The following is a 13,921-nucleotide window of genomic DNA, read 5'->3' as shown; positions in this document are numbered from 1 at the left end:
TAAGAAAGATCTTCATCAGTTCGTGTTAAGATTTATTACATCCCCTATACAGTTTAAAGTTAATGGTACGGAGATATTTATATTCAATGTCGAATAGAGCAAGCATATTCGTGTTGTGGTGTGTGAGTAGAGGATTGAGTGAAATCAAACCCAGCTCTAGTAACAAATTTATATATAGGTACGAAAAGCTTTGCTGCTAATTGATTATATGTGAAGATCAATGTGCAATGTTTAAAACTAGATCACAGAGAGTATATCTATCTATAAGTATTTTTGTTTTTGGTGAGCTGCTTGTTTGGTTTTTATTGGTGTTTATTATTTTTACAGTACAAATCCAACCGAAGAATATCTTCCTGGAACATCTTACAATCAATTAATGTCATAATGGGTCTATAAATTTTTAGGTCATCTGTATATAACACTCTTTATTTATTTAATAAATTACGATAAGAATAGTTCAAAATGTCCTGATGTTGTCTATATCGAATTGTTAGCTTTTTAGACACAAACAAAAACATAGGTATGTTTACACGATTTATATTCACAAAAAATAGCCCGCTAATTACATACAGGCGTTTTATAAGAGGTTTTTTTTTCTCCACATGTATGAGTTATTATTTCTCTTCCTATAAGAAAATTTTTCTAATCTTTTAGGAAAATCACGGATAAATTTTGCTAGTTGTAGCCCCAGTGCTTTAAAAAAAAAAATCGTTTCTTAAATAATATCTTCATTGACTTGCAGGTTTCATTGTCAATCGAAGTGCATTTGTATAAGTTCAAGGTTTTCATAATTATTTATGAAATATGACGTCTATAAATGACGTCCGGCAAGGCAATTTGGCAAGGACATCAGCAACAAAGAGCGAGATTTGTGACGTGCGGTTTATTGTTTTTGGCTCGGCATGAATGGGAATGTCTCAAAAATCCTTTGCATGCATTGACTTACAATTATATGGACGTCGGGTCCGCGCTAAAAAGTGTCCGAACTTATAGGGCGTTAAAATCGTATACAGAGCGTCATTCACGCTTTAGTCTTCGTTTGTTCGACTGACAGCGAAGCAAGCAAAATTAGACAGTACTGCGATGACATTACAATTTAAATTCAACGTTTTAGCTTTTTCATATTCCTTGACATGTCACTACATTTAAATAGGTTGACTTGGGACATTTTTTTCGTGGTTTTTGTATTAGACCCGTCGTCTATTTATTTGTAAGTCAATGTTTGCATGTAACTTTTATTTTTTCACCTCACTAGCTCGGAAAGGCTTTCTTTCTCATTAGAAATCTGCGTGGAAAAAGTTTTTGAAATTCGAACTTGACGATGGACTGCGGTGCACCTAACTTTTTCTTTCGATGAAAAAAAAACATAACATTAACATGTTCAACTACGCGATTTGTACTATATTAAGTATTTATGTAATATAAATCCGTTGGTATATTTTATCCTTATTATTGTTGTCATTTATGAATTTTCGTTTTTTGTTTATCGTCTCAATGACATGCACTATATGCTTGCCAACGCGATGAACGTATTTGCAAATCGGTATAAGGTATTCGCTGATTGTTGCCCAGATTGCACCAGATGTAGGTACACGAAAGGAATGGTAAACTCATTCGGGGGCGACTCTTTTCGTGCACTGTATATTTTTTATGCATGGTAATATTTTTATGTACACTATGTCCCCACTTCACTGAAGAAGAAGCAGATTTACAGCATTTTATTTTCAACTGCTCGAACTTCAACAACCAACGGTCTCTTCTTCTGAAAGACATGACACACACACACACACACACAAACACACGCGCACAAACGCCACGCGAACACGCGCACACGCGCACACACTCACACACACATCAACACATTAAAATTAATTTAAGTATATTTATTTGTAATCAAAGCATAAGGAGGTTTATAAATTTTAATGTAAACACATATTTTTAAAAACCCTTGAACCTATTTAACTTACCTGTGTGTCATACTGGACATAATATACTATGTCTCAGCGATACAAGTTTATACTTAGTGCAAGGACCGCGAGAAATCATTGATAGATAAGAGTTATGTTACATAGTTAATATGGTGTAAATGCAAATTAATGTAATCCTATTTGGTCAATAAAGCTTATTATTACTATTACATAAGTGACAGCGACAGTTGTGTGCGAAACCAAGTCAGTGTTCCTCACCGCGTTCTATCCAATAATGAGTTTTATCTACACACATATCATAAACCTTCTATGACGTGTTAAAAAAACCGCAAATTACGACCAGCTTTAAGGTAAACTGTTTTGTTAGAACAAATTTCTTACCTGTGAAAATGTTATTATTGCTTCATAATAACATCGAATTCTATGTTATTATTACATTCAAAAAACATCTCTGAAAAACAAAACAATTTGATTGGACCTCAATTCTAATATCAGTCGAGATGAAGTTTTATTCGAAATGAAATGTCAATAGCAAACAATTTTGACAATTTCCGATTCTAGTTTGTCTATGAATCAAAAATAAAAACTACGGTTGTGTGACATGCGTGAGAAAAGTTTTTATTTGCCGCCATTTCGCCAGTCGTAACATGCGGTTCCTGAACACATCACAGAGAGCCTAAAGTATGTGTAAAATAAAGCAGTGTATGTAACTGTACATAATTAGGCATTAAAACACTCGTGTGATGTGTCACCCTCACTCGTATTTTAACGCCTTTTATTACGTAACAGTCACATAAACTACTATTTTATTCCACTCTATAAGTTTATTATAAGTACGGTCGAACAAATTTAATTCTTAACATCATGTCTGATTTGAATTTGTTCTAAGCCTAAGCTAAAATGTTTTCGACTGAAGGACTTTGTATCCAGGTCATGCAATAAATTAAAAAATATATATTCGAGTTTTTAGGTTTTCGCGATTGCTACGCATGGGAAGTGAAACTTGTTTTTTGAAACAAATCAATGTTTCGAGCCTTTTACTAGTCCCATGGTCACGGTTGATTCAGGCAGTTAGGACAGTCACTTCAAGACATTTGGATTTGAGTTTGAAATAACACATACGCGAATTAAATCCGAAAAACCATTCTAATAATTTTTATTGCTTGTGAAATAAATCAGTTGTGAATGTGAATTAAAATGTTTTAGATTTATTTATTTTTACCCTTGCTAATTAAACGGTGTACCTAATCAAAAATTCCTAAGTTTTTCTTTAGGAGTAAACACCTGTGGATAGATAGCGAGTGCGCGCGTGATCTGGTTTTTAATGATGTTATGTTCTACGAGATGCCATAATATACTTCCTCTTCCGTTTTCAAACATACCTACAATAAAAAAAATTATGTAATTAAATAAAGAACTATAATGTAATTAAATATATACTAGGTTTAAAGTATTTAGTAAATTTAGGGTCGTATTCCAGAACTCTACTCAATGCTCAAGTCAGGATTTGAATATGGCTTAAAGCACTCGAAATCATGCTCAAGTCCTTGCCATTAGGGTCGTATTTCCAGTGCTTGAAATCATACTCAAGTCTGCTCAAATCCTGGCTTGAGCATTGAGTACAGTTCTGGAATACGACCCTTAAAGTCTTATTTTCCCAATATAGCGTCATTGTTAAGTATCTAAGTAATAGATTTTAAGATTTTCGTGGTTATTCACTAAATGATTCATCACTAATTCTGCTGCCGATAGTTGAAAGAGTGGAAGTGACATTTTTTTTAATTGTGCCAAAAATAGTTTAATTTTTTCCTATATGGATAAGGCATGAAATTACTGCAAAAGAAAAGTAGATATATTTTTAATTTAATTTCTTTAAACATTATTTTATTGTTATAATTATTAATACAAAGATCGAACACTCAGAAAAAATTCCTTCGATCCGGTCGGATCGACGTCTTCTTGCATACCGTGCCAGCCGCGAATCTCACGAATTTTTCTATGTGCTTGCGTCGTGTCTTTGTACTTGGTCTTTCAACGACTTTTTAGTCGTAGCGCCATCTATGAGAAATCTATGACAGATTTATCACCCAGTTCGAACCTTTACAGCGAAGAATTTTTTTCTAAGTGTTCGATCTTTGTATTAATAATTATAACAAACTAGTGGAGTAATTTCACAAAAAATAATTGAATATCAATTCAATAAAAATTTAATTATTTTATTGGTTACAGTTTTTGTCTTGTGACAAAAACCCCTTTGCGCCTGTGCGCCCTTTCAACTAACATAATTACAGCTTTCTTGCCACGATAGTTCTTTTTATTTTTTCCGGTATTTCGGAACGGTAACACGCTACACGATTACCAGTTATAAAATTATCTCTCTAATTGCGGCTTGGGCCAGTGTTAATTTCGAAGAATGCAGTCAGTTAATTTTGATAAAAAACGCCAATGTTAAGACAGGAACAAGGTATTTCTTTTTGGAAGAACCTCTTCGACGAACTGCTGTTGTGGAGGACATACCTGAGGTGGATAGGAGCAATCACGGACAAACAAAAAACTAATAATCATTTACCCAAGGCAATTTACCATTTTCATTTTTACAGGTCCCATGTCTGGCTTGTCGAAACGTTGAATACAAACAGTTCAAAATCCGAAAAATTTAGTTTCTTTTCAATGTGCAGAAATCTTGAAAACCTAAGAATTCTTATCATTTATGTCAAGGATCTTTTATTTTCGGTTAGTACTATATAAATTATTTTTTTTATTTTATTTATTAGATGTACAAAACAGTTTACATCCACTTTTTACCAAACCCTTCAACATTATTACAAGTTTTACTCTAGAATGTAAACCTAAACATGTACATCCAGCATGACCAATCATGAGCAAACAATTTTGTTACAATATATTAGGGTAATTTTCAGGTAAGTTTTTTGTACTCACTTTTGGTGACAATTTCTTTTTATTTAAATGTTTATAGAATATCATCATGAAGTATTATATTTAATATTCGAGTGTGGTAACCTGAAATATTAAATAACATGTCACGATGATATTTTCGAGTGATTAAATAATAAAAATTGTCGCCAAAATTGAGTACAAAAAACTTACCTGAAAATTACTGACCAATAAAAATGTACTTAGGCATAATAAAATTGTAACCTCAAATAAAATAGAATTACTATGACTATAACTATGAAAGAGAGAAACTGTGGTGATTGTGCATTCGATTGCCAAGTCTTAACATTACTACCAAATATTCTATAATATAAGCCAAAAGGTAATTGTAGGCCCGACACATTCTCTTCCAAGGGTTGTAAAAAGAAGTATTATTAGTATGTAAACATTCAATACGAACTAGGAAGGCGTCGTGGATTGCACTTGATGTTAACATTAAAATGGGACAGAATATTTTGAATTTTGAAGAAGAATTATAAAAGATTATTTAAAAAGCGACATTCAAAACATCTTGCTTACTAATTATAAATCCTTAGGCTTCCGCAACAATGCTACGTGCGTGAATGCACGTAGGACTATGTTATTTAACTACAATTAAGATATAAGTATGTTATTGCGTCATTGTTTTGATTCGATACCTTTACAGGTTCATTTAACGCGGTTATGGTTGAGAATTTAGCAGTAGAGGGTTTAGTAAATTACAATTTGAATTAGAATGTACTAACTCTAATTTAGTTTAAGTTTTTTCTTTAAGAGTCGATCTACCTCAGCTGGAATTCAAATTTTTCCCGTATTAATATTCAGTTTGCTTGGGTCGAGCGGCAGGGTTTTCATTTCAGAATGTATGTTTTTACAAACGAAATTATAACCATTTGGAAAATGTATATTGCATACTATATGTGTTCTTATTTATTTATTTTATTTATTTATTTTATCTTAGGAAGACCAACAGCTTTAAAGTAAATTAGTCGTTAACAGTAAAAACTGAAGGCCAATTATAGGTCCTCACAAACAACAACACAATAAAATGAACCTTAACAGATACACGGTGCACAATTAAATCTATGACATACAAAGAAAAGGGAAAAAAAAACGAAGAAATTACTCACTATGACTCAAAAAAATGCCTACTTAGTGCATTCCTTGCCGTAGCCACGCTAGTATTAAATAGATCCAAATCGAAGGTCATACAAAGAATATTAAAATTATCGCTAGCATTAGTTCTATTGAGTTCATTCGATATTAAAAAAAAAACTATTGGTATACGTAAAATACCAATTGAATACAGCGGTTTTCTTGTAAAATTTCTAGGTAAGTTTGTGTTTTTTTTGGAATCGTGTTTTCACCCTATATATAACTTTATGTTTTTTTCAAATTGATTCACTTTCACTGGTATGCGGAATCAACAAAAGCCATTAGAGGTTGTATAGGCTCTTAATTATACTTTACATGTATAATATATTTAATGTATTTCATATAGGGCTCTGTTTGGGCATCTCGGACAGAGCTAAATAGAGTTCTCAAGATGATAGGTTAGACTCCTAATTGCTTGCTAGGTTCACCGAACTTCACTTTCTAGGAGCTCGGTGATCTTAGCAAGTATCATGTAGGATCAGACCTTTTTATTTCAGATATTTAGAGAGATTTTTGGTCCTTGTGAAAGAGTCCAGGCAGGGAAGTACGCCAGTAGTAGTAGTGGAGCAGAATTGTCCAGAAGAAACGTAGTGTGGAACGCCCTGCGGCAAGATGGACGGATGACCTGAGCAAGGTGGCCGGCAGAGGCTGGATGCGGGCGACACAAGTCCGGGAAAGTTGGCGTGCTCTAGGGGAGGTTTATGTCCAGCAGTGGACGCATGTAAGCTCACAGTACTGCATGTTTTTTGTTTACCTATTCCGCGCACAACGTAATCGCTGACGACAGTCATGATTGACTAATATGTCCTTGTAGTATTTGGTGTGATTGGCAGTTCGATTGATTTATTATCAAACTATTTTGTCATCTGTCGTGTGTCGCGTAGTATAAATTCAAGCGCAGGCTACGTCGCGACCGAAGCTACCTTAGCTCAACACCCGTAGCCGGGGCATGTATTCATGCAGACAGACTCCTACCGTCAAAAACCCCACCGTGACCATCTCGGATGCTCTAGTGGGAAGGATCCGGGACCGACTTTACGCACCGGAGCCCCCCAAGCGCCTAGAAGGAGCTACGTCCTTCCCCTTCCCTCCTCACGACGAAGCGGGCCAAAACGCCCCCGCTCCGATCGCCCGCAGCCGCGAAGTTGCGCCGCCGCCGAGAGGGATCGGCCCTCTCCAGATCACGCTTGGCGACCTCGCTTCACAGAAGGAGATCACTGCCGCATTAACCGAGCTAACTAAACTAACCCAACGATCCTGCTAAGCTGTGTAAAATATGCCACCCGTCACCCTCGCACGTATCCCTAGTGTAGCACGTCACTGCTTACTACGTATATTCTTAGTTTAGCTTTGCAACTACGCGAGTTAAGCTAAGTTAGCTAGCTTCGTTTACAGTGTGGCCTCCGCTTTTATAATTTAATAATTTGCAGAGAAAACCATTCGTATTCACCGTCAATGAGATTATTAATCGATTTGATTGATTCTTTTATTAAAAAAATGTACATGAATAAGTGTTAAATTTGTTCAAGTTGTAGTTCATAAAAAAGTAAACAAAATTTCATAAATGTAATTCGCCAAAAAATCCCTTAAAACCCAATACAAAATATCTGCAACAGGCGCATAGAGAAATGTATTTATTTATTTACTAATATCCAGGTACTTATAATCTATCATTACAGGATATTACCTAATGCGATAGTAAGCTACATATTAAATATTTATCTGCCTATAACTAAATTAATACTGGGTGTAATCGTTAGGTATGCCCACGCGTTTATTCTATAAATAAGGAGATATCATTAAGCTTTAAACAGATATCGAAAGTACGCTACCTAATGAATAAATTGACATCAATAACTTTCTAAAAATAAAATTAGAAATATCCAAAATTTGAACATTAAAGGCTCCTAGATATATGTATCCTATATATATATATATCCTAGATATAGATGACAAAACTTATACAAAGAAAGTAATGAAAGTATCTTTTAATCGAATAAAAAATATAATAGCATAGTTAATTATTTGGTTAAGTGTGAGTTGTTCATAAAATGAATAAAATTTATCAATTTTTTTAGTGTCGATCGATAGTACTACCCGTCCTACCACATCATACATAGCAAGTAGAAGGCTGTATGAACAACGTGCCTACACAAAAATTCAACAAGGTTGTTCTGCGTGGTCGAAAACTTTTACTGGAGTTGTGTGTTCAGCACAAGCCCATTAATGGATTCAACTATTAATTCATACGTTCTAAGCAGTAGAGCTTCTTGTGAAAGAGTGTAAACAGTAATGTGAGTGTATTTTGGTTTTGAGGGACAAGGGTGCGGGTGCAATCACAGGTACATGGAACTTGTCAACTTATGTGTCTACCTAGAAGGCGGCTAAGAGACAAAATATTTTTTTGTGATATCATAAAAAACCTCTCCTCTCTCTCCTACTCCAGTTTTGGAATATTGATTAAACGTTAAGGTGAGTTCCGATAAGCAGAACACGTTAAATAATTTTGACTTTTTAAAAGACAACTTTGTGTTCTATCTTTTGCTACTTAAAACTTTCCTATTTGTCACTTAACCGCCTTTTAGTTAGTGGACGGCAGAGTGGCAGTCCTCTCTCGGATCTTTTCTTTAACGCACTAGGGAAACCTTGTATCGCCAGTGCCATGGACACACACATAGCCAACCACAAATTATACCCAAACTCACGAGAGAAATAAATGTAGGCTATGCAAATATTTCTCCCGGCTCGGGAATCCGGGACCTCTCCGTAGCAGAACAGCATGGAAACCTTTCGGCCAGTTCTTTGTGATTTTAAAGTCTTGAGTGGTACTACAACTGTTATGGACAGGCGTGTTGCAGGTGGTATACCACCAGGCGTACGACTTGTTCGTCCCGTCACTTGATTTTCTTAAAAGGTTATTCCCTATGTACATTACTTAATTGTAATATATATTATAGTAACTAGATATAAGCGTTTAGTCCCGCAGTTAGTATACTCACCTTATTTAGTAAACTAGTTCGTACAACAATAAACAAATTGCATGTTAAAATGAAACTTGTAAATAAGGAAAAACTTAAATGTTTATCAACACGAGACGAGTCGTTAACCTAAATTGCGATTGCAGGGCCTACGTGGGCCCGTATGCGTATCACCAGACTTGATACAGGGTCATATTAAGGGGACTTTAAAGGGGCGCACTTTCCTGGGAAAATGTACGCCTGCTTCAACATTGATAAAAGTCCAAGATGGCAAACTTGGCAAATAAAAATGTGACTGCTACGGAAAATGTAGACGACTAAAAACTCTACCGATCAGCCATCAGAAAACATATAATGTAACTTCAAATTAATATTTTGTAACATTCATCTGAATATTTTAAATTTTGTACGGAAAACCTGGGAAGTTTGAAAATAAATCCGTAAAATGATTATTTTTACATATGACGTTGTTGAAACCAGTGTACAAATACGCGTTGGAGCCGTATGCAAGTTTTACAAGTAAAACTTCATAAATCACTCTACTTGCAATTGTTCTTTCTATTAATAAGTATAATTAGCAGTAGTTAATTTGTAAGGTTATGTATTAATATAATAATTTAGTATAGTAGATATTAAGGTAGGCTGTTTAAATAATATCGTAGATATTAAAGTAGCCTGTTCATCATCTTAAAATTATATAAGAGCAATATTACCATTAATATTATAGAAGAGCGATGTAACGGGGGGGAAATCTTTATGGATATGAGCCCAGGGAGACTCAGGGGTTATGTGGGGACTCTCCCTCCAGTCTGGGGGGACTACCCCACTAAAACCCCCCGGGTTTCCCTCTCGCCGGTTGAGTCGGCGCCGTGGGATCGGTGAACATTCACCACGATGCCGCCCGGCCGCCCTAGCTTGCGTCAGGGCTCTCGCGCCAACGGAGGGGCGAGTCGGTTGTCCTCCGACCCGCCCCCCAGACGAGTGAGACCGTGCAATGCAGGCTCCGGAGTCCCTATCCAGAGCCCGCTGGCCTCACTAGGGGGTCAGGCGAGCAGCGAACTGCCTTCGCCTTCTCCACATACGTCTGCGCCGAAGCGGGTGCGCGTCCGCCGCGTCCTCGCGCACCCGCTCCGCGGCCTCCTTTTGCGACATAACCTCTGCGCAAAAGGAGGCCACCGCCTCCCAGGACTCCTCGCTACCGAGCATGGCGGCAACCACGCTCGGCAGCGAGAGGTCCTGAGAGCGATGTTTCCTAACACAGGCCCTAACAAGCCTAAATGGAAACATCCGCCCCTGTACTATGCACTTTAAAATGAACGTATAAAACATTTTTTTAAATTTTTTTTTTATTATTATTTATGTATTGTTCCACTTTGAAACTTAAAGACACCTGTGGTGATTATTACACTTATCTTTTGATAAAGAGAGGAGAAAAAATTCTTATTTAGTCTTCCTAGAAACTTATCCAAAAAAAAAAAATAGAAGACTTTGTAATTATGATTGAAATTAAGAATTTATTGCTGTACAATTTGTTAATGTTTTTTTTTTCGATTGTTGTTTTTATTACAAACAAAATCTGCACGTCCGAAAGTAATGTGTAATCTTCATAGGAAATTAAACGTAGATGGATATTACTTATTGTACTCAGATAGCGTGAGCGCTAATATGTAGCTGACAATTACTTTCCAAGGGGCGCCAATTTCGTGAGCCCGTCTCTGTATAAAGCCACAGAATCGAGCAATCAATGTCAATAAAACTATCGAAATATTGCCCAAAATGTTTGCTTACGATAAGTGCCGGTTATTACAAAGGAATAGAGTTCATATTTAAACGAAAAGTTAAACATTCATATGCCGTAAAGTACAAAAATAATAAGGGTCAATAAAAACAAAGTGATAAGGCATTTTTATATATATTTTACGTTTTTTATTCTCTTTTTTAGACATCTATGCGCTACTTGCACGTAGGTATGAGATAATAAAGTACAGCATGGGGTAGGGATATTCCAGCAACAGAACAGGGTACTTATTGTAGGTTTTCGGTATAGTTGTCCGTGTTGATAGCATAATTTAGAGCCTCCGCGGACAAACGGTTACCACGCTGGACTGCAACGCGGAGGTCCTGGGTTCCATTTCCAGACCGGCAGGAATATTTGTATACCTACATTTATTTCTCTCGTGAGTTTGGGTGTAATTTGTGGTTGTCTGTCTGCGTCCATGTTTAGGTTTCATAGGGCTATGACAGTGTACGGTAATATTATTATTATATTATAAATAAAACTCAAATAAAAAGAAATATTGCAGACAATTTACAGATCGTTTTGTTAGTATACTTACTAACCATTTAGACTTATACAGAATGAAAAAAAAAATTAAAATCAATGAATGAATTAATGAATGAAATGACTACATGATACCTGCTTTTGCACACTGGACCAAATACAAAATAATAGAAAAAATAATAAAAAGAAACTTACAACTTAGCAATCTCTTCCAGGCAACCTTCGGATTACAGGAAAAACTGTGATATAGTAATTAATTGAGGGCGCTACAGAATACGTATTTAATACACATATTGCACATACACAAGAAAAAAAGAAGAATCATCAATCAATTTCATAAAACAGATATCCAACATAATAGTAATAAATAAATAAATAACAAAAAATATATATTATTACACAAAATGAAAGTCGGATTATATAAAACATAATAATAACAACGCATAATATCTAAAACAGGTAAGAATAGAGAAAAAATAAATAATTAGAGTGTAAGATAATGAGCTTTGACCATCTCACCTGATGGAAAGGACGATGAGGTCGAGGATGTAGCATGCATACCTAAATAATGCCTATTCACTCTGGCGTTGAAAAGGTCCAAGTTATAGCGTTCGGGGAACAAGTCTGCAGGCAGGGAATTCCACTCCCGAGTCGCTCGCCATACAAATGTGGAAGCGAAACGCTTCGTGTGAATCCGGGGAATATTCACAGCATAGGGGTGGAACCCCCGCCCACGTCTAGTCTCCCGATGATGCAAAGGGGAAGGCGGAATCAAATTATGCAATTCCATCGCACACTCTCCGTGATATATCCTGTAGAATACCGATAAGCCGGCAACTCAACAGACTTAGCGCATCTGATCGATTCAGGCAGAGAATTCCGCAGCTGGATGCTTCTAACCTTGGATCATAATATTTTTGTACAATTTGTTACTTCTTCTTTTGACCGCAAAGGGACACTATACAATTAGGCATAAATACAAAAGTATTTTGTATACTTATATATTTTGTGTATGAATATTTATGAAGTATTTATGGTGCTGCACTCATGGTGGAGACACTGTAAACCAAAAAAAACCAAGTGTTTGGTTAGTAGACCTATAAAAATCCCGGTACGCCTCTATGACCAACTTGTAAATTTTTTTTGGGAAACAGTCTAACATTGGTTTTCATTGCTGAACATGCAACTGAGGAAACTTAAGAGAGAATTTAAGAGGAAACTTGTAACCATTAGTGGGATATATATGAATTTAAATAGAAAGGCAAATAGTGTTGCCAGGTATTCCGATTGCAAGGGACGTCCCATTTCCATGATGAGTTCAAAAACCCGTCATGGGAAAAAAGCTCGTTCGGGACGTAATTTATTTTTTTATTTTTTCTAAAAAATTTTTTTCTAAAAAGTTTCTTATAATTATTAAGACAAATAATCTGCAACAAGCACATACAAAAATCTGTAACGTCTGTTGGTTCTTACCGTAGGTAGTTCAGTTAGGAGAGCGTCAGGCCCGGTATGGTGCCATGCAGTCCACGATCCAAAACTCAACTAGTGACAAATGGTCACATATCCGCTTTAAAAAAAAAATAGATCACAAAGTCTCTTTTGAAAACAGTTAAAATTATTTAACGCTGCGTATCTGGTGCATTTTACTGATGAGTTTTAAATGGCGCCGTATAAACACCGGGATATTCCAAGACAAAAGATGTCATAAAAACTGCATCTTAAAGTAGAAAACGCAACCTTGAAAAGCAACACAACTTATTAAAACTAGATAAAGGAGATAAATGCACTTACGATGTTTTAACACTCGACCTCAAGTTACCGGTTAAAAAAAAACAACGACCCCCACCGGCTACGAATAAAACCGAACGCACATTCTAAATTCAAACCAGTCTGTTCAACCACGCTTCGGAAGCACTACGTAAATTTGTTATAAAAATTTGGATATTTTTTAAGAAAGTGTGATTTTTAAAACTTATGAAAAATTGTTCAGATACGTGAAGTGTCGTTTTTTAGGCAAAATGGCGATTTCTGTTTTGAGAATTGGATGGAGAGCAGCTGCTAATTTAGAGAAGGCAGCTTTATTTTCTTGTACCAGTGCAACCAATCAATTCAAGGTATTGGCCTTACTTAATTTACGTAATTAGCTAAATATTAATTAAAAAAATACATCTTTACGCTAAGGCAGACAAAGCAAGCGGTGGCTTCCCACCTCAAAACAAACAAATTCAAAATGTCTGACGATTCAAAGTAGTCGATATTTCTTTTCTATGTTAAGTTATAATTCACAACAAACATTTTTTATACTTGGTTGCGAAACTTTCATGTTCATTGATAATTTGTAACCAGAAAGATAAGGAATAATTTTCCGGTCTATTTATAAAGTCCGACGCGCATGAGACCACTTCTTACTTATCTTGTCTAGTCTATATTATGAACAAAATAGTGATTAAACCTATTGCAGATCTTACTTAAGAATGAAATAATCTAAAGATGTAACAACTTATCAGTTACTGCATGTGGGTTCACATTTTAATTAGAACGCAGTCAACGTAATACAACATGGCTTCTCTGACGATGCCGCCGATTTATCTAAATGCTTATCCATATGGAGTTGGAGAAATGCAATTAAATGCATTTAAAATCAT

The 13,921-nt window shown here is 35.7% G+C and overlaps 1 protein-coding gene across 1 annotated transcript in view; it reads left to right on the top strand.

Annotated features, from left to right (window-relative positions):
* The first annotated feature begins 13,160 nt into the window (after nt 1–13,160).
* Nucleotides 13,161–13,921, top strand: part of LOC113226260 (sarcoplasmic calcium-binding protein) — a 32,983-nt gene continuing 32,222 nt past the window's right edge. Inside the window, exon 1 of the mRNA XM_026458824.1 lies at nt 13,161–13,390. Within this exon, the coding sequence (XP_026314609.1) occupies nt 13,295–13,390 (96 nt within the window). The 5' untranslated portion in view covers nt 13,161–13,294. The remainder of the gene's footprint in view (nt 13,391–13,921) is intronic.

Source organism: Hyposmocoma kahamanoa, unplaced genomic scaffold (assembly GCF_003589595.1).
Source record: "Hyposmocoma kahamanoa isolate Upper Pololo Valley unplaced genomic scaffold, ASM358959v1 185, whole genome shotgun sequence".
NCBI lineage: Eukaryota > Metazoa > Arthropoda > Insecta > Lepidoptera > Cosmopterigidae > Hyposmocoma > Hyposmocoma kahamanoa.
The sequence above is the reverse complement of the archived record's forward strand: the minus strand, read 5'-3'. Positions and strand labels throughout refer to the sequence as shown.